The sequence below is a fragment of the Paroedura picta genome, chromosome 5, assembly GCF_049243985.1.
Source record: "Paroedura picta isolate Pp20150507F chromosome 5, Ppicta_v3.0, whole genome shotgun sequence".
Lineage (NCBI taxonomy): Eukaryota > Metazoa > Chordata > Lepidosauria > Squamata > Gekkonidae > Paroedura > Paroedura picta.
In genome coordinates, this window is record NC_135373.1 from 83,311,470 (window position 1) to 83,331,617 (window position 20,148).

A 20,148-nucleotide genomic window follows, 5' to 3' on the forward strand; every position below is an offset into this window, starting at 1 on the left:
GCCTTGTCCATCCAAGGTGCTCTCTCCTTGCCCAACCTTAATCCTGGGCAGTAAGAGAGAAGCACACGCCATCACCGCAACTGTGGGCAGCCCAGCAAGAAGACCAGGGCCTCAATCCCCTTATGGTCTTCTGATAGCATGGGTATACTTACTTCAGCCCAGGTGAGCCCTCACCTAGGCCAAGCACATGGACAGGGGGTGAGGTTTATCCAAGATCTTTCTCCCTTCTGGCTGTTCAGGGCCAGAGAGACTCTACTTTCTTTTCTTCAAGCACATGGATGGATTACTTTGTTTCCATAGTCACTAATGGGCCATTACAGGCATGTTGAGGAGCTGGGCTCTGAACATCCTGCTGGAGCTGCAGAGCTATGGAGACTGGAAGGGACAGCTCAATCTTATCCTGGAACCACACTAATTTGCATACCTCTGCTTGGAGTGAGTGCAGGTGTGACCTAAGCAGTTGTGGAGGGTTTCCCCCTGAAGGAGACTGTCATAACAATTTAAGTAGTTTCAGCCTCAAAGATTTCAGACTACATGCTTGAAAAGCTTCCATTAGTACCAATATGAATCAGATCAATTAACTCCCAACTGAACTCTTGCCTATTAAGTTAGAAATATATGTTAAGTGGAGCAAATTAATTCTGAGAACCAGAAATCCATTTTGGAAGAAATGTCAGTTTCAGCTTAGGTATCTAGAACTCTTCAGGGATTAGTGGTTTCTATTTATCATTTAACATGTATTTTAATTTTCTGAATTATTGGAGTGCTAAGTCTTGGGACATGCATAACCTGGCTGACAAATTAAAACTAACCGTGAATTTTGGCCAGTTCATGAAGCAATAGTTGTGATGAACCAACACAAACTTTCTTCATCGAAAACAGTTGAAAGATGGGGAGCTTCTTGCCACTTAGCAGTTTAGTTTAGAAGGCTGGGAACCACTTAAAACCAATGCTTTATGGTCCCTATGAAAAGACATGGGGAGCAGAAAGCAAAGGTTGAAATGGTTCCAAGTCTGGGGCTAGCTGCCCAAGAAAGCACTTTTAAACAGCTAAATCATGGGAACCATTTGGTCCAGGAGACACAACTGTTTAAAGGAGCTTTTTTGGCCAGCACCGTGTGTCCAAGAAATCCCCTGTAAACTGTGAAGCTGCGGGAGAAGGCTGCCCCATGAGGCTCAGCTGTTTCACACATGAACCTCACATTCCCTGTAACTGAGGGAGTTGGCCGCGTTCACAGAGATCCTGTTCCAATCTCAAAGATTTAGTGTTGCTCTTAAATGTGTCTGGGTATCTGGGGTAGTCACATCTGCAACTAATACTGCTGAACTGAAAGTATTTTTAGAGAAGCCAAACAACTCACCACTGACAGTCATCATCGTTGCACGTGCCTGTTAAATCAAAACGGCAAAAACACTGTTTTGGCTCAATCATATTGCTGTATGATACTGAACTGAGGTAAAGTTTTTCTTTTGTTCGAAAATAAGGACTAAACCTAAAAAAGAAAGGGTTGAATGGAGATGTCAGTATTTTCAAATCGAGGTGAGCAAATTAGCACTTTGTTTTCGAACAACCAGTTAAGCTACATTTAACTCCTGGCTCAATTCTGAATTTCTGAAGGACTATCATGGACACAAAAAGACAACTACAGTTCACTTTCAAGTACAAACCTCAATAACAGGAAAATTCTTCACATTATTACATCTAGATCAGTATTTATATGATGCATTATCTCATCCGCAGCTATCTGAATCTCAGAAGCAGTTTCAGAATGGCATTAAAATAGCATCAATAGTTAGTGTTTCATTCTGTATGGCGTTCTCAGGTTTTAATTTCTTAGAAACATGTAAAACGTCCCTTCAATCTGATAGTTTCCCCATCTACCATAAAAGCCAGTTTCTAGCTGAAATTCTGAGCCCAAGCAGATATTATACACAACGTCCTGATTCACCAGAAGAATGTACTGAGGATAAGCACCTTGCAGAATTATGCTGATTTTAGGTCAACTGACAGAAATTTCTTTCCAAGCTTTTTAGTATTTTCTTGTTCTCTCATAGCGCTTCTACTATGAAAGCATTTAATAAATACACACACTTTAGCATAGCTGGATGAAGAGGCAGATATAGGCTCTGAAGAGCCTGTACTAGCAAGCTTTGCCTCTGCCATTATGGTTCACCCAAACTGACTTTTGCCCCCATGAGTGACCTGCAGATATTCGCTAAGTAAGAAAATAAAATTCAGACCAGAATCTGGATTGCGCTGACCTCACTGTAAAAGTCATTCGGCGGATGTAAGAAGGTGCATACAGAAAGCACAGAGAGAGCCCTCTCATTCAAGACAAGCCGTATTTCATCAGTGTGGAATACATATAAGTGACACTTGTTAGAAAATAAAATTAGCCTTTTCCAGAAAATTTCTCTTTTTAGAATAATTTAAAGTAACAATATTATGGCCTTGAGCTTTGCACCCACAATTAGCAATGCTTTTACCATTCTGTACTCCAGTACCATTGTTATATCACTGCTTTTCTGTTTCCAAAAATAATTCCTGCCTACATCCAAAAATAATTGGCAGCCTTATGCTATTTGCTTAAGTACTATACCTGTAGGATTTAAAAACAAGAAGTGGGCTATGATAAGGTCCAAATGGGTGTGGTTTCCCTTCTGCTTGTCTACTTGGAACTGTAAAGGGATCTACATCCACTGTTATTACCTGGATAACAGAGACAAACAAATGCAGTTTAATTAGACAAATATTCCAACTTTAGTGATTCAGACTTATTTAATGTATGTAAGATTTACCTGACCACACATGTTCTCTTCATTAGGCACCAAAAGGGCTGTATTTTTCCTTAAAACCTCTTTCAAGCCATCTCCTTTCACATAAAGTTTCTTCAGTTCATCAATATTGAGACCCAGAAAAAGCTCAGGTTGCTCTAGTGCCTTTTTAGGAAGTTTGTTTGTAGTTTCTTGCTTGGAAGTGTCAATGTGCTTAAGGTTAGGTTTAGTAAAAGAGTTTGATTCTCTGAAAGACCTTCTTCGTTCTCTGCTAGAACTGGATAAAATTTCATCATCAAAATAATTCTCTTCAATATCCAAAGTCAATTTGTCCTGTGTTAGGTCATGAAGGGAAGGTTGAGGTAGTGCAAATTCAGGTTCCTCTTCACCAATGGGAGAAACAGTTGACCGGTCCTTGGTCTGATGTGTACGAGCTTCCTTCAGCTGCTGAATTTTTAGAGCATATTCATATTCCAGCTGCTGTAGTCTTTTTTTCTCCAGAGCAATCAGTTCTGCTGAATGTTTCTTGGGGCTTGATGATGGAGAGTTCTCCAATTTCAGTATTTTGTTTGGCTGTTAAAACACGGAATGTTTAAAGTCACCATCTCATATGAGCAAGCAGCATAAAGTGCAACATGTAATTTTAAACAAAGAAGAAAATCACAATACCATTTGCCATAAATTCATTGACAGTGTTATCAGAATTTCATTTAAACCAATCTATGCTAGGTCTTGCACATATCTATGTTGCCTGAAGAACAGCCTCTGGAACCAAATCAATACTTGGGAACAGGCAAAAAATCAGTATAACGTAAGAGTGAAGATGATGATTCTACTTGAACATGGACAGTTGTTTCCCCAAAGGAGCACAAGTCACAGAGGTTGATTCCACATTGAAGAGCAGCAGCATCACATTTCTATAAACATTATTCATGTGATGCAATTCATGGGAGCTGAATTTTATACAGATCTAAAAAGTGTTATTTATGCAGTAGCTATTTGGAAGTTCATTTTGCTTTCTTGTTTTAAGTGTTCTAGATTGTGATTTGAAAGTGTCAGAATGTTTTTGGTTCTGTGACTCTTAATTTGTGAGAACTTACTCCAAAGCGATCATATTCAAGTTTTCGTTTTCCAATTTCTTTGCTAGCCAGTGCTTTTGCTCGAGCAAGTTCTTCTCCATATTTTAATGCCAGTGCTTTCTTTGCTGTTACACGTTGCTGTACTCTGTGAATCTGAAGCATATTGACATTTTTTCAGTAAATACCATGTTGGAACCAAAAGATGTATGTTAGGAAAAGTAAGCTGATAAAGTGAGTCCTACCACTCCTCTTTTGGCAGCAGTAAGCCCTAGAAAATTATTGCATTTAGGCCAGAATATTTACATAGCTAAAGGAAAAATAATCTTACTTGCTCTTGAAGTTTCTTCAAAAATACCCTATTGGCATTTAGTATCTTCTCTGTTGCTTGCAGCTGTTCATTAAGTTTAGCAATCTTGCTTTCAGCAAGACGAACCGACTCTCTCTTTTTTGCCTCTTGCTGTAGGAGATGTTTCAACACAGACTCATCCTTCATCAAGAGAAGCCTGACAAAAAGGGAACTGAGTTAAATTCCTACATTTCACAAGATGACACCTGTTAGAAACTAGGCCAGCATGCTCTTATCTCCATACAATTCTAAATGCAAGGGTTTTCACTGCGTTTTCTGCCAGCGGGCTGTATAATTACTTTTGCATTAAATACTTCAACTAAAAGCAATGCAAGTCCATACATTTAAGAAAGTTTAAATGTCATAACAGTAAAAGATATGCCATACTGAACAATTCCTCCCTTCAAGCCTTAACCTTGTACTTTGTAGTCAAAATAACTATTCCTGAAATGATATTTAACATAATCCCTGAATACCACCACTCTGGAGTCTGCTGAGCCAATCTCCCCTCTAGACTCCTTTAAATCTAAGTGCAGGATCCTTTATATAAAACAGAATCAACCTAGTCTTGGGAGTGGGGGAGCCCAAAACAGTCACCATGCACTGCAATAACAGCATCATGAAAGACTAGCCTTGTACCATATTTAGGTGCATACTTAGGGCTTTCATTCTACAGATACAATTTAAAGCATATACCTGCTTCCCCCCCCCCCCACACACACACACACACTGAAAGGCTCTGCACTGCCAGCACTTACTGCTGTAGTTAAGCATATACACAACTCAGAAAATGGTGTATACCTCCTGTGCCCTTAGTTGCTTTTTTCTGTGGCTGAATAATGTTTAGTAGAAAAATATACATTTTGTAGAAAAATACAAAGGAGACAGATACAGCATTCAGGGAAAACATGGAACTAGGATACAGTAACAATGTGAACTAATTTGGACTGTTTCCAGGCTTTTAGGCTCTTCCCTTCTCATCTCATTTAGAGAATGTTACTTAAAAGTATTTTTGGTTAACCATGATGTGAATAAACAGAACCACGTGAGAGTTAATCAGAGTTCAGTCTTGCCTTCAGCCCATCTGAAATTCTGAGCAGTTAACATGTGTTATCTGAATACAGTTAAGAGTGGCTCTGCTTGGACTATATTAACCCAAACAACATATCCAAAATGAATTTAACTGTATATATCAAAAGAGCTGCTAACTTTCCATATCTTTACATGCTCTTCTCAGAATTCTTCCTAGTGAGTTGTTGGGAACCGACTGTGCCATACAAAACATAGTAGCTAGAAGGGCAACTGCACTGTAATGGATTCTCAAATAGCTGGAAGTAAGGTTATGAGAGAAAATATGCTCACTGTTTTCAAATATCCAAAAGGATAGAGGAAAGGAAGACAGGGAAATGCTCTGCCCTACAGAGAATGTTTCTCCAGCTCTTCCATACTACATCTTTTTATGCAGGATTAACATTATGATGAGTTAACTTACTTGTGTTTTTTGAGTTTTGCTTCTGCATCTGTAACTTGCTTTGTTACTAATGCTATTCGACTAACTCCATCAACTTCACCATCAGAGTTCGCTGGTGATGAACTTGCCTTCAGTGGTTCAGCTATTATTAAACGTTGCTTCTCTCGACTAAAAGATTCAAATATACATTTTTAAAGAGTGCAAACATTAAATCTTTTAAAATTACATGCAAACCCCAGGAAAATTCCAGAAATGTAAGGCAAAGTTCATTGCTACAGACTGTTAGTAGGCCATTTAGCAAAGTAATGTAAACAATAAAATAAAGAACAGTGTTCTGACTGGAGCAGCCCCAACCAATAGAGATATCAGTAATTTTTACCTCCTGATCACTTCAGTTAGTTTTCTTGAATGTTAGTCCATAAAACAAACATACCTGGCAATCTCTTCTTTTAGGAGCCTGTACTCTATCTTCTTATCTTCTGGCAAGGCCTCAGGGGTTCTTATGGGATTATTTTCTTTTTCTGACTTTAAAGGTGCTTTGGGTTTTGATGCCTATAACAGAAAGATTCAAAACAACAAACATCCCATTTAGTTAAAAGAATTCAAGTACTGGAAAAAGGGAGTAAATTGACATATGTGTAGTAAAGAAAGGGCATGGATGCAAAACAATTAATTCCTCTATAGATTCAAAAGTTTGGTCCAGCGAACTTTAATAACCTCTTCCGGAGGGAAGTTTCTACCCAGTTTTGGGGATACTTTCAGCAAGAACTAATGGAATAAATTAACTCATATTATAAAACCTGAATATAAGACTGCAGAAGTTAAATAGCAGAAAGGAAACTGAAACTATGATAACTTTAAACCTTATTGCAATGTCCCCTAGCAAACCATCTTGTAAACATGACATTTAACTACCATCCCAAAGCTACATCTGGACTGCTCCAGACTGACTCCACTCCTACACATTACACCACAAGAATCTTCACAGTAAGCTCTTCTATATCATCTACTACCTTAAGAGTGTGTTTTAAATAGTTAGCCACCTTGCTGATCTTTGTAAAGGCAGAAAGGCAGGATACAAATTTTGTAAATAAGAGATTTAAAAAGAGGATTAATGGTAACAAATAAAAAAAGGAGGAAGAAGTCACTCTGGGCACACTACCAATACCCCCTATGGGAATACTAATTTGCAGGGCAACAGAGATTAGTGCCTCTTGTTCAGAGAAATCCTTTAGATCAAGCTTCTTGTGACTCCTCCTGCACTTATTTTTCAAGCTTGGAAAATGCTAAGGTGAAGGATGGAGAAACATTTGCAGCAGGTGAATAATTTCTCTTCTCTTCTTACATTATGAGACTTCCTCACCTTTAAGCTGAACTTAAAACATCATCCCATATAAAAGAGAATATGTGATCAAGGGTTGTTTTTAAGACCCTATTTTTCACTGCTCTAAGGTGTCTCAAAGCGGTTACAATCGCCTTCCCCTCCTCTCCCCACAACAGACACCCTGTGAGGCAGTGGGGCTGAAGAGAGCTCTGAGAGATACTGCTCTGTGCGAACAGCTTCTAACAGGACTGTGAGTAGCCGAAGGTCACACACTTGGCAGCACGTAGAGAAGCAGGTATCAAACCCAGTTCACCAGATTAGAAACTGCTGTTCTTGACACCAAGACAGCTCACCAGTTAAACAGCATGCTGTGCAGGCTGAAGGATCTGCAAAGCAACCACTGACAAAATCAACTATTGGTGAAATATCTCCCACTCAGTGCCAATTGTGGCTCTTGCTCAGGATTCTGCACATACACTTCTCTTCCCTTCGGGTCTGTTGTGAAGAAAGCTTCTAACAAGAATTGACTGAGGTAAGGAATGTATTTCTTTGTCTGACCATGTTACGCTGGGGGACAGCCCTCGCTGTTGCTCTTCTGAGAGCAATGCAGAGATGTCTGTGGCCAGCCTCACTGCAGGAGGGAAGATGCAGCCAAGCCACAAGTGTCTCTCCCCCACCCACCACCCCACTCCCACCAGCCCTCATTGCTATGTCCTCTTTTTTCACTCATCTTTATGAACACACACTTCTTTCTTTTGAAGTTTTAAAGCAGAGGTTACATAGCTATCTAACAGAAATGCTGATTCTGTAAACTTGGGCAGATTGTGAATGGGTGGGCAGGAAGGACTGTTTCAGTGCTTGACTCTTGTGGCCCTTTCTTGCATGCCTAGGGAAATATCACTCGCCATTTTGGGGTCAGGAGATAAATTCCTCCATATCATTCTGGTTTTCAAGGCAGGAGGAGGACACATGGGCATGAAATTGGGATCACTGTGGGTGGGCAGATAGTTGTGAATTTCCTGCATTGTCCAGGGGGTTGGATTAGATGACCCTGGAGATCCCTTCCAACTCCATGGTTCTAACTCCTCCTTTTACAAAACTGCACTACAAAGATTCTCTTTCAGAGCCTTGTACACCTTTTCCTTTCAAAAGAGAGACAGCTTCTACCACCTCTTCTATGGCATGAATCACCAAAATGGTGATGGGGCAGATCTCCAAACGGCAGGGGAAGAGAGGCCAGGCTTGGCTTCATCTGTGCAGGAGGGCTGGGCCCCCCAAAGCCTGTGTCTCTCAAGGGCTCAGGAGAAAGCCATTTCTGGACTGTCAACACCTGATAGGGAGATTCCAGGAGATTTGGGAGTGGACCATGAAAGGAGTTCAATGCCTCCAAAGCTGCCATTTTCTCCAGGTGAACTGATCGCTGTTGCCTGGAAATGAACTGTAATTCTGTGGGATTCCCAGGTTCCACATGGAAGATAGCATCCCTAAACCTCTATACGGTACAATGCCTCATAACCCCACTTCAAAGCAGCCATTTTTAACTGGGAACTGATCTTTTATTAGTCTGGAGATGAGCTGTAATTCCAGAAGATCTGCATATATTTTTGTACAATGGGCTTTATTACTAGTCCAGAATAAAGCATGAAATATGGAGAATAAACTGGACTCCATTACTGCTGAGTTTGGGCCATTGCAGCATCAAGGGAATAGTCAAGCCTGCTACTAGAATAAATAGCAGGTTTAATAAGGACAGAAGAATTATTGGAATCAGAGGTTTTGGCAATTTTACTCCTGAGGGGATTCTGTTCCTAATTTTGATATGCCAATTCACTGGGAGGCAGACATACATGCATACCAGGACATTCGCAGCAAGAATAGCAGGAATGTTACTAGGGACAGGGACAAAACCATTCTTCCAACAGAAAGAGAAGGGAATTAAGTAAAGACTGGCAGTGAATCTCATAGTAAAGACCAAGAGAATGGAACTCCTCTCAGGAAGTGATGTTCAAGATGGTTAGCCTGGACTTCTTAGACAAAGGAGCTAATATCCTTTGGCTCTCCTCTCCTTGGTTTTTATATAATTTTCAGTATTACACGACACATTCCCATGATAGTATTTCAGAAGTTAAATATACTTTCAAAAAAGAAGTTTCACACTTACCTCTACAGTTCTCCTAGCTTCTTTAATCATAGATTCCAGACCACCAAACACACTTGTAGTAGAGTTAGGTTGTTCTGCATCAGATTCACTATCATCTGAATCATTCAGTGTAACAACAACTGATTTGTGTTTTGGGAGCTACAGAAAAAGAGAATTGATAAGAAAGTCACAGCATTTATATTTCTAGTTCTACACATCAACAGCCTACTAACCTCTTTAGCAATGTCTCCCCTCAATCACAACACCACATAATGATGTTCAAGTTAACATTTTTCTGTTTTTCATAACAGCATACTACTCTTCTCATTAGGGAAAGGAAGAGTAACTAAAATTGATGAGAGGTATCCTTCATCAAATATAATAATCTGTTCAAAATAATTTATCTCCTGATAAGGACAAAGAACTAGAATATTCTACAAGAACACTCATTTCCAAAAAAGATTACATCAATCTAGGCCTGTTATAATAGACTACCAATCAAGCTACTGAACAAACGTGAGCAAATGCCTAGGACTTAACCTTTTAGGTTTGTGCCCACTTTAAAACAAAATAAAAACATGCAAACCAGTATTATGCACAATTCGTACCCAGAACTAGTAAAATATGTTTCATTACCGCAATCACTGTTCTCGGGGGTCTTGGTACTCTGACAATCTTAGTGTTCTTTATACGAGGCTGAGACACTGTATTAATACTGACTGCTGCAAGATTACTTCTTGGCAAAGAATGGGAATTATTGGGGAAAGGTGGTGAAGGTGGACCACTATTACTTGAGTTTTCCTAGTTAAGAAAACAGGTAAAAGTAACAGATCAGGAAAAATATGTTAGTAAATTATATGATTTTAAAACTGTTCCGGTACAAGATAAAATTCCCATATAAAAGCTAACAATATAAGCTGAACAAAGACGAGGTAACGTCAAGCAATCTGAATCTTTAATAATAGCAGACAACAGCAAATTTAGAGACTGCATTGATTGAACTAAAATCAGAACAACAGTAATCTATTTTTTCTTAGTACTGCTCAAGTTTCCACAATTGAATAATCCTACTAATGCTCCAGTAAGATCACCATGAGACAAAGCTAACACCAGGGTTGGGCAACATTTTCAGTTTACAGAAATTTGCTTCAATGCTTTTTTAAAATTTAACGGCAGCCTCAGCTTTGTAACAAAAGCCTATGACTGCCTATCACATTCAAGCTATCTAGTTTCTGGCCTCATTTCTGCTTTGTTCAGATGAAACCAGAGCAGTTTGGACAATAACACATTTGTTCCTATATGGCAAGACTGCCATCTCATGGTTATATTTAGCACTTACTTCTGGTTTGTAAGCTCGTTTACTTGCCAGAGATTTAAGCAATTCTTCACGTAGCAACATTTCTTCCTCTTCTTCCTCATCTGCAAATGGAGGCTTTGGGGGCTGTTCTGGTTCTTCAGGTGGAAGAGGAGGAAGAGGCGGGAGAGGCTCTAAAGAAACACTTGAAATGCCTTCAATATACAACTGGCTCATTGATGATTGGGCCTGAAGTAAACAAGAAGAAATAAACCTCCTAAGCAGTATAAGAAACTTGCCAGATGATGCCAGCGTCACACTTCAGAATGGAAGAAGTTACGCAATCCCCAAAATTAAGAGATTACACTGTAGACCAGGGGTAGTCAACCTGTGGTCCTCCAGATGTTCATGGACTACAATTCCCATGAGCCCCTGCCCGCAAACACTGGCAGGGGCTCATGGGAATTGTAGTCAATGGACATCTGGAGGACCACAGGTTGACTACCCCTGCTGTAGACAATTGAAAGGACAATTCTGATTCAGCAGAAGTCCAATCTCAATGATTACTAGAAAGCAAAACTGTCAGAAAAACTGCAGAGTCTACAATAATATTCAAATAGTTTATGAATTACATAAAAATAAGAAGATCTAGGATTATTTCTAGTTCACTTACAATACTATTTCAATCCTGAAAAATCACATACCGTAACTTGTGGTGTAAGAGGCAATGAAATTTGTGGAATGGCAGTAGAAAAGTATCCAACAGGGCATTCAAAGTATGGAGGCTGTACTGGAGAAGACGCTTTAAAAGAATTACACAAAACAAAAGTCATGTTACAAACAATATTTTTAATGGTTGCTTTTCTTAAAGGGTACTATTCATAGTTTAACTGTATATTTTTGTGAGGTGCTGAAAAACCTCTGGGCTAGAAGCAAATGGAATTGGCAGGTTCCATCCATTTCTCTTTCCCGCTGCAGCCCTCCTCTCAGTATTTTGTGGAGGTCAGCAGGTTGTAGCAGGACAGGTGGGGGAGAGCAGGAAAATTCCATACTCCCCCTGGAAAATGTAGCCAACTGCCTGTTTATTTGGTGGATATAGGTAAAGAGTTCTTGGACACTAACAGAACATCATTCTAAAAAATGCCTCTTGTACATCTCAATATTCAATGTTAAAGTTATTCCTTCCTCTGTTAACAAAATGCCAATGCTAGAACATTCCAAAGAGGAAATAATTTTAACTATTATCAGCATATAAAGCACACAAGACATTAATGGGTTCAACTGCTATATTTGAAAAGTTCCCCCTTTCTATAGTTATAAGTGCCTTGCCTTAACACATTTGAGGAGAAAACTGTTTTGTGAACTGAACTCTGCAGATACATGATCAGAACTAAAACACAAGCAAATTGGAAAAAAGACCATGAAGAATTAAAGTATAAAAGAATATTGAACAACATGTATTTGGCAAATTAGTAGAAGTAACATTATATAAAATCTACGTATCCAGATATTAAAATATTTATGTCACTTTCTGCCTCCCCATAAACCTTTGTAAGACAGCTAACAACAAAACTCACAATCTGTTTAAAAAATCAAATAAATTCATAGCGTTCTGAAAACAAAACCCATCAAAGGAAAAAAAATCCAAACACAGAGCAGACAGTAAAAAGAATGTTAAGAAAAGTGGGTAAAAATCCAAGTTTCATACAAGTTGAAGTCCAATTGCTGAGCCAACTTTAGTTATAAGACATGTCCTTATTTGTCACACATTATACAAACAAGCATATTCTGCATCTATAAAAGCATCAGGTCAGCTCTCATACAAGCTTGAGTAAATTGTTTTTTAAACAGAATGTTTCTATGTGAGTTGACAGTCTGAAATACCACTGTATTTGCTGACATGGGAATAAAAACACAGTGAAATTATACAAAAAGGGACGGACCTTGTGCAAGCAGAACCAGTTTAAACATCTCTCTGTCTCTGATAACATAGAATCATCTCAGCAGATTTCGTAAATAAATACACCAAGACAACAATTCTTAAGTTGCCATTATAGGTATGCCATTAGGTGGTCCTCAGGAACACAACAAACAAGATCGGGTGACCTTTCCAAACCACAACACTAACACCCGGATTAAAATATGCCTTGAATAGTAATGATTTAAATGGCAAATGTCTGAAAGAACATGTGCAAACCGAGCAACACCATCTCTTTCCCTGTTTGGTACAGCCGCACTAGAGGGAAGGAGGAATTACTGTTTAACAAAACGGTTCAAACCAGCTTTTCACGGAGAATATAAAATCTGAAATTAAGAAAACAGCGAGAAGATATTCTAATCCAAGTATTAAATACCACCTACCAGGAGAATTAGTTTCACTCTCTGTGTCCATTGCAACTTCATCATAATTGTCATATTGATAGATTCCTCCTGCACTCTCAGTAGATTGCTTATCTAATGATCGTCTCAAGTCTTTATCTGAGGACTAAAAAAAGATTTTTTACTTTCTTTCCAAGTTTTGAATATTTCCTAGGTCACTTTGCTTTAAGGCGAAACTAAACATCATGTAAATTTCTGTGATGCAGGAGATCTAGTTGAGAAAGAGAATCTAAGTGCAGCTGGGTGTGATATGGTTGGGCAGAGGAAAAGCTATTGGAAAATGAAATTGAAGGAAAGGGTTCTTTCTATGTAAATTAGGGGGTTTCTTGATTGCTTTCTATTTTAAAGTCTGATCACTGATTTCTCCCATAATATTGATGTTGAGGTGCGAAGTCGTGTCCGACCCATTGCGACCCCATGGACAATGATCCTCCAAGCCTTCCTGTCTTCTACCATTCCCCGGAGTCCATTTAAGTTCGCACCTACTGCTTCAGTGACTCCATCCAGCCACCTCATTCTCTGTCATCCCCTTCTTCTTTTGCCCTCAATTGCTCCCAGCATAGGCTCATGAGGTGGCCAAAGTACTACTTGTCTCCCATAATACTTGTTCCTAATACATCTGGGTTACTACTGACTGCACAAAAAAATCACAGCAAGCACAGGTCATCTGTGGTTATGGGGCCTACCACTGGCTTTTATCTGCTGCAACTGCTCAGGTTTAAAAAGGGGATAACATCACGAATATGTTCCTCAAGGAAGACTTTTACAAGATAGACAATGAATGTTTTATCCAAATGGATGCTAAATTTCTCAGCTGCTGCAAAGTAAAAGCATAACAGATCTTTTCCAAGTTCACTGAACCATGTTAGAATAATCCTCAAATATACTGGATGGCAAATCACTGATTCCTCTCAACCACTGCAGAACTGGAGTAACAACTCACTCCCAAGGAAAGTTAGAACAAATGGATTAAAACTCTGTACACCATTTGACAACTTCCTGCATAAAAACAACTGTAAAGAGTTATGGTAATAGCACAATCCTACAGGGTTATTCAGCACATAAGTTCTCTGCAACTAGCAAGACTTACAGTTTTGTCCAGAATACTAGCACCTCAATCAATATTGTTTCTTTCTTTAAAAACTAAGGAAGTGTGCAGTGGCTTGTTCCATTTTCCATTATACTGAAGTACTTATATAAAATACTTTGTAGAGGTACCTCTCTGCAATGGTTTTTGCTTGTATTAATAATTTAATTAATAAATAAGTGCAGTTGTTGAATACACAGCACTGACTCAAAAACTCACGGACTTAAAATCCCATCTTCTCCTCATTTGAGACATGCATATATCATACATATCTGCAATACCAAGACTCTTGATAATCCCACTTTACCTTGCCTCTTGATCGCATCTTTCCCCCAACCAACTTCATGAACCTATTGTACTGTTCTTCTTGATTAGAAAGATCACGGATTTTTCTTATTTCCTCTTCCCTTTTTCTTCTTTCCTCCTCTTCTTCTTGTTTTCGTTGCTCTTCTTCCTTCTGATGCCTTTCCTGCTCTTTCTGTTGCTGGAGTTTTTTCCATACCTTCGTTTGCTGTTTCCTCAATGCTTGTTTAGCTTTAAAATAAAAGTACTGTTTAATTATACTTTATTTCCCCAGGTGCAGGGAGAACTGACAAAGAATGCAATTTATAATTATTTACCCGCAGTGCTGGGTTTTTTTGCAGAGTGTGATTTTGCACTAGTTTTGACCTTTTGCTGCACAGTCTTTGCTTTTGTTAGTTTTTCTTTGCTTTCTTTCATCACTTGCTGCTCTTTTTGCTGCCACTTTTTACTAGCAGATTGCAGGGCCAGAAGCCTTAGTTGCAACTCTGACATCTCCTCTTCTTCATCAAGCAGCTTCTTTGGTGGGAGGAAAAGGATAACAATCTCTCAGCTTTGCAGTCATCACCAAACTGATCAAGCCCCTCCCCTCCCCGCACGCACATACATCCAAAGTTTAGAACAACAGAAGGATGATTTTCAAGCATTAAGTCTACATTTTGTAAGTGGCAGCTCTTGATTTTGCAAACTAAAGTCATAATATTCCTTACCTTCACCACTGCAGCATTTGAAGGACTAAGTTTTTGTTCAACTTGTTCTTTTTCATTGGCTGCTGGTACAGACAAAATTTCCCAAGTTTAATGACAAAGTCAAATACTTGGAAACAAATGAATTAAAGCGCATCAAAAGCTACACTTGTTTCAAAATATACAAAGTAGTGGGCATTATTACAGGAAGTGCTCCAAAGCCTGGCTATCTGGTTCTCACAATGTTTCAAGGCACAAAGCTCTGAGTGTTGCAACAAGCATGGATTCTTCCAGACATCTATTTTCCTTTCATAAATTTGTTTATACCCCAGGCACACAGTGAGCACACTGGGGAAAGAATACTCAAGGAGGCAGCCTAGCTACAAAGAGAGATTTGAAGACATGGACAAAGGCTGGGAGGACTACTATAAATGATTTCTCTTCTAGAATGACTGAAATGCATTTCAAGACATGGCTCTCTTGAAAACCACTTGTGCCCATAGTCATGTGTAGGAGGGATTTGTCTATTTCAGCCTTTCTCAACTTTTTTACTGTTGAGAAATACCTGAAACATTCTTCAGGCTTCGAGAAACCCCAGATGTGGCGGAATCGTGGACACGCCCACCCAGGGCCCCTCCCAACCCCCTCCAGGCTCATCATTGGTCATTTTTTGTCAGGGGGAAATGGTTCGACATTACCATATATAGTCATATCACCCAATACATGTTTAACAAATGTAAAAAAATATATTAAAAAATTAATTAGCTCACACCCATTCTGGAAACCCTTGCAGGGCTGTCAAGAAACCCCAGGGCTTCATGAAACCCTGGCTGAGAATGTCTGGTCTATCCACCACGCCCTCCACAGCTTTTTCCAAAAGTAGAACAGTAGTCAAATGCATGGCCCTACTGATACTTGGGGCACATATTTCTCCATTGTTCTCCAATACACCAGTTGTAATAACTACAACTTGTGTTCACATATAATTCCTATAAATGAGTAAAGGACAGCGCACATGCTAAGGATACTAAAAATAAGAGGAAACAATTTCCTTTTTTTCTCATCTTCAAAAGGTTACTCTAAATTTTCTCATCTTCAAAACATTACTCTAAATTTTAAAAAAGCAAAATAATCAGTAATGGACTCCAAACTGTTCTTATGAATCTATGCATATCATCTAAAATTACTTTTGCGTGAGTAAAAAGGCAGGTTTCCAACACGCATAAATTGAATTCCATAATCATGAGGCTCTTATGAGTAAACAGAAGTTACCCTGGTTAGATTCCAATAGTTCAGATTTCTGTGACTGTTGCTTTATTCCATCTTTCGCTTTCTTCAGCTTGCTTCTCTCAGCCAATGTAGGCAGTTTTTGCCTAAGAGGTTTCAGTTCAAATGCTTGAAAGGTTAATACTTGATTCTTCTCCTCAGGAAACACTTCACTTACAGTATCCTTTGTAATACTGACATGATCTACAGTAATTTTGTCCGCAAAACTGGCCGTTTTATCATCTTGCTGAGGAATTTCTTCCTTGTTATTCAGAGCCAGTTTTTCATCTTTATCAATATATTCAAGTTCTAGTTGAATTTGTTTATATTTTAGCAGGAGATCTTCAAAACTTTCTTCTACAGCATTATCATTTTTAGATGAATAATTCTGTTTTCTAGATGGGGACTTCACAAATGTTTTAGCTGCTTCATTTATTAAGGAAATTTCATTGAATCTTTAACACCATAATCTACAATACATAGTCACTTCAATTTCTACAGGTGTGATTTTATTCTGAGGCCACTTGCTAAATCTTTCATTCCAAGCAGCTCCCCCCACTCCAACCATCTACAGTCTAATGACAATCACAGCTATCTTAGTGCTTTACAGAGAATCCCTGCCCTTTATGGAGAAACACTGTCAAAACAAGCCTCCACCCTGACACATGCTCAGTTTGCCTGCAACTATGCCAGGTGATATCACTTACAAGGTCTAGCCAATAAATCACTAAATTCAAACAAAAAAAATCAGAATGTTGGACACTACCAAGATGCATTTTCTTGCTTTCCTGTAGCGAGTCTATCAGTTTAAGAGTCAGGTAAACCTTAATTTTTCTAAATTTGAAGTTCTGTTTGCAAGCCATCATCTCCTAGCATTCAGCTTAAAGAGAAAAGGGAGAACTTCTCAAGCTCAACACTTTAACTTAGAGCGGCATATGAATGTACACTGTGCTTTTAAAAAGTGCATATTTTGGAGCTAAACACATTAAAGTGTGATCAAGATATATTTTGTATTATTTATTCTACGATTTTACCATTTACATATTCTGGCTTTCCCAGACTTGGAAATCACCGAAGACCTCTAAGAAACTAGACTTGTGCGCTTTGGTGGCCATTCAAGCCCAAGGCAACCAGAGCCACCGCACGGGAGGTAGGGGCATCACCAGCACGCCAGTTCTATGCCTGCATGCGGGGGCTGGGTTGCGCGCTGCCACTGGCATTACCCCTGTGCCGTGGGCCATCCCGGGCTTGAATGGCCACTAAAGCGCACAAGCCTACTAGAAACCTTGGTGGAACAAACTTCAGGCTTCTGATTTCAGGAGGTGTTATTCTCAAATATTCAAGAATATGTTTAAAAACAAGATGTTTTTTTTAGAGGCAGAGATTGTCAGTAAGGTGCCTTCTATAGCTACGTTCTATAGATGTAAAATTTCCATAAATTTAGAAGTCATGGGAGTAGGAGAACCAGTATGCCCCCCAAAAAACCTCAGACATTTTTTGGATTTTTTTAAAAGTACAGACTTAAAGTCATTTTGTTACTTTGGACCTATCAAATGTAGTGTGTATAAATTGGTTTGGCATAGAAGTACCATTAAACAGGAATTCCCAACCAGGGGTCTCTGGACCCCCTAGGAGTCCATGGAGCTCTGAAGTAGCATGGTATCAGAAGGGAGGCGGGGTCTGAGTTGTCTTCTCAGATCCTAAAGGCTGGGAGAGGGAGCAAAATGAGAGTTAAAAGTATGGGACGTGATGTCACTCCTGGGAGTAGGGCAAGCTGACATCACTTCCAGGGGTCCTTGAAGTCTGATAAATTATTTCAGGGGCTCCTCCCTCCATTGTCAAAAGGTTCAACAAGGCTGTATTAAAAGTACAGCTTATTCAGAAACTAACAGATTTATGTATTATTATTTATTAATTTGATGTTTATACTGCCGCTCTCAGCAAGCTGGCTCACGGCAGTTAATAATGAAACACCCTATCACAATTTAAAACACCCCATAAAACAATCATTAATACCACCAAAAACACAATTACAATTAAGATGGATATAATAAATATAAAAACCCCTTTCCTAATGACTCATAACTATGGTCTTTAGCATGATCAAACAATGCCCTAGATGTAAATTGGGATAGATTGTTACCATCTGGGTCTGGTCTACAACCAAGCCCAGGAAGCCAGGGGGAGGGAAGACCCGATCGAATACCCCGGGGCTTCAGCCCAGCCACAACCAAATAAAATGTACTTAATTTTTTGTTGTTGTTACAAGTGGAACTCCAAGGAAACTCTTTTTCAATTTATAAGAGCAGGCATTCCCCCATAACAATAAAAACTAAAGAAACCATCACTATAATAAAATTAGGAACATTATTTTACCTCCTCTAGTACTCCTACTCCTCCATAGTATAAGTAGTTGTAATAGATCCACTAACTATAACAACAAGATGAGGACAACAATAGAAACTTTTCCTTCTCTTGTGACACCTGTAATGCCTCCTGTACATCTGAGTATTGTATCCTCAGTACTGCCTCGGTATATATGGACTGTATTCCAGCATTTGCTTATCCTCAGTATACAGGAATTGCAATAATTTGATAGTTTATATAACCTTACAAAAAGTCTTCATGTTGAGTAGCTTTTAATACTAATAATGCCGAGGACTGAATATATGAACACCTTGTCACAGAAATGTTTTTTATAATTGTGAAAGCAAACATTCTATTATCCATTTTTAAAAATTCCCTTCCCCCAAAAATGGATTCAGAATACACCCCAAGTTTCCCCCCCAGGGCTTCCTAAGAGTTTTAAAATATATATTTATACTTGAGTTTAATATTAGTTAAAACAACGTTACCCACGTTACTGTGACAAGACCAATTTAAAAGTTCAATAATTTCAACTAAGCTTTCATAGGAAGCACAGAGAAAGAAAAAGGCTCATCCTACCCACATGCTCCTTTGCATCTACGGCACATGAGGTACATAAAGTCACTGAACTTCTTTAGAAATGCAGTGACTTATTGATGTGGTGAACAAATCTTCAGTTATGAAATGACAGCTGTGGGAAAAAGTCAGCTGGGAGGAAGTCAATCACCAGTAACTGCCACACCTAATAAGTCATCTGTCATAATCAGGCATAAGCCTATATTGTGATAAACAAAAGGAGTTGAAAAGGCAGTTTACATAAAGTTACTTAAAGGCTATGTAAGTTAATCACTTATGGCTTCTAAGTCCAAACATCTAAGTTATTAATTATATATTTTAACAGTAAAAAAAAATTTACCACAATGTGAAATAATTATTTACTATCTTTCCACCTAGCTTTACAGTCAAGTTAAGGATGCGAACCCACGCACTACTACTACACCGTCATACTTACTACAAGTTGAAAAGCTGTGCAATGTTTTCGTTCATGTAAAGCAGCTATTTAAATTTTGTACATAAAGGAATCAAAGAGAATTGACTGTCACTTTCAACAAGTATAAAAATAGGAAATGGTGAGGAGCAATATACAGGAATAGAAGCTTCAACTGTAATTCTAGGACACCTAAAAAGCATTTTCTGAACAGACAACAGATCGGTAAGTTACAATATAACAGCCCAAACTACTCAACAATAACAGGTAAGAATCCCAAGATTCTCCCTTGTATTCTATAAACAAAACTGAAACTAGAACACAATACAAGAACCACACCCTGATCAAGAAGCAAAGGAATGGTAAGATGACTGTAAGTCAGTGGTCCCCAACCTGCGGGCCGCGGCCCGGTGCCGGGCCGCAAAGGCCATGGCGCCGGGCCGCGGCTCCCTCTCCCCGCCCCCCCCCCGCAGTAAAAAACTTCCCAGGCCGCAAGCTTGCGGCCCGGGAAGCTACTTACTGCGGGAGGGCGGGGAGAAGGAATCAGGGCCGGGCCGCGCTCGTGCAGGCCGCGCCGGTGCGGCCCGATCCGCGGGCGCGGCCCGCGGGTGCGGCCAGCGGGCGCGGCCGGGCGCGGCTCGAGGGTG

At 39.3% G+C, this 20,148-nt stretch overlaps 1 protein-coding gene across 3 annotated transcripts in view; it reads right to left on the reverse strand.

The window, feature by feature from the left end:
- ZFC3H1 (zinc finger C3H1-type containing) overlaps positions 1-20,148 on the reverse strand; it is a 45,746-nt gene that overhangs the window by 23,784 nt on the left and 1,814 nt on the right. The window contains exons 2-17 of one of the 3 annotated variants that reach the window (XM_077338821.1): positions 16,153-16,569; positions 14,905-14,966; positions 14,515-14,713; positions 14,202-14,428; positions 12,790-12,913; positions 11,133-11,230; positions 10,474-10,677; positions 9,771-9,935; positions 9,156-9,293; positions 6,104-6,222; positions 5,692-5,838; positions 4,182-4,356; positions 3,875-4,006; positions 2,799-3,347; positions 2,600-2,709; positions 1,361-1,492 (exon numbers count right to left, since the gene is read on the reverse strand). In XM_077338821.1, coding sequence (XP_077194936.1) covers positions 1,361-1,492; positions 2,600-2,709; positions 2,799-3,347; positions 3,875-4,006; positions 4,182-4,356; positions 5,692-5,838; positions 6,104-6,222; positions 9,156-9,293; positions 9,771-9,935; positions 10,474-10,677; positions 11,133-11,230; positions 12,790-12,913; positions 14,202-14,428; positions 14,515-14,713; positions 14,905-14,966; positions 16,153-16,569 — 2,998 coding nt within the window. Of the gene's footprint in view, positions 1-1,360; positions 1,493-2,599; positions 2,710-2,798; positions 3,348-3,874; positions 4,007-4,181; positions 4,357-5,691; positions 5,839-6,103; positions 6,223-9,155; positions 9,294-9,770; positions 9,936-10,473; positions 10,678-11,132; positions 11,231-12,789; positions 12,914-14,201; positions 14,429-14,514; positions 14,714-14,904; positions 14,967-16,152; positions 16,573-20,148 lie in introns of all 3 variants that reach the window. The other 2 variants (XM_077338822.1, XM_077338820.1) reach the window with 2 other exon arrangements.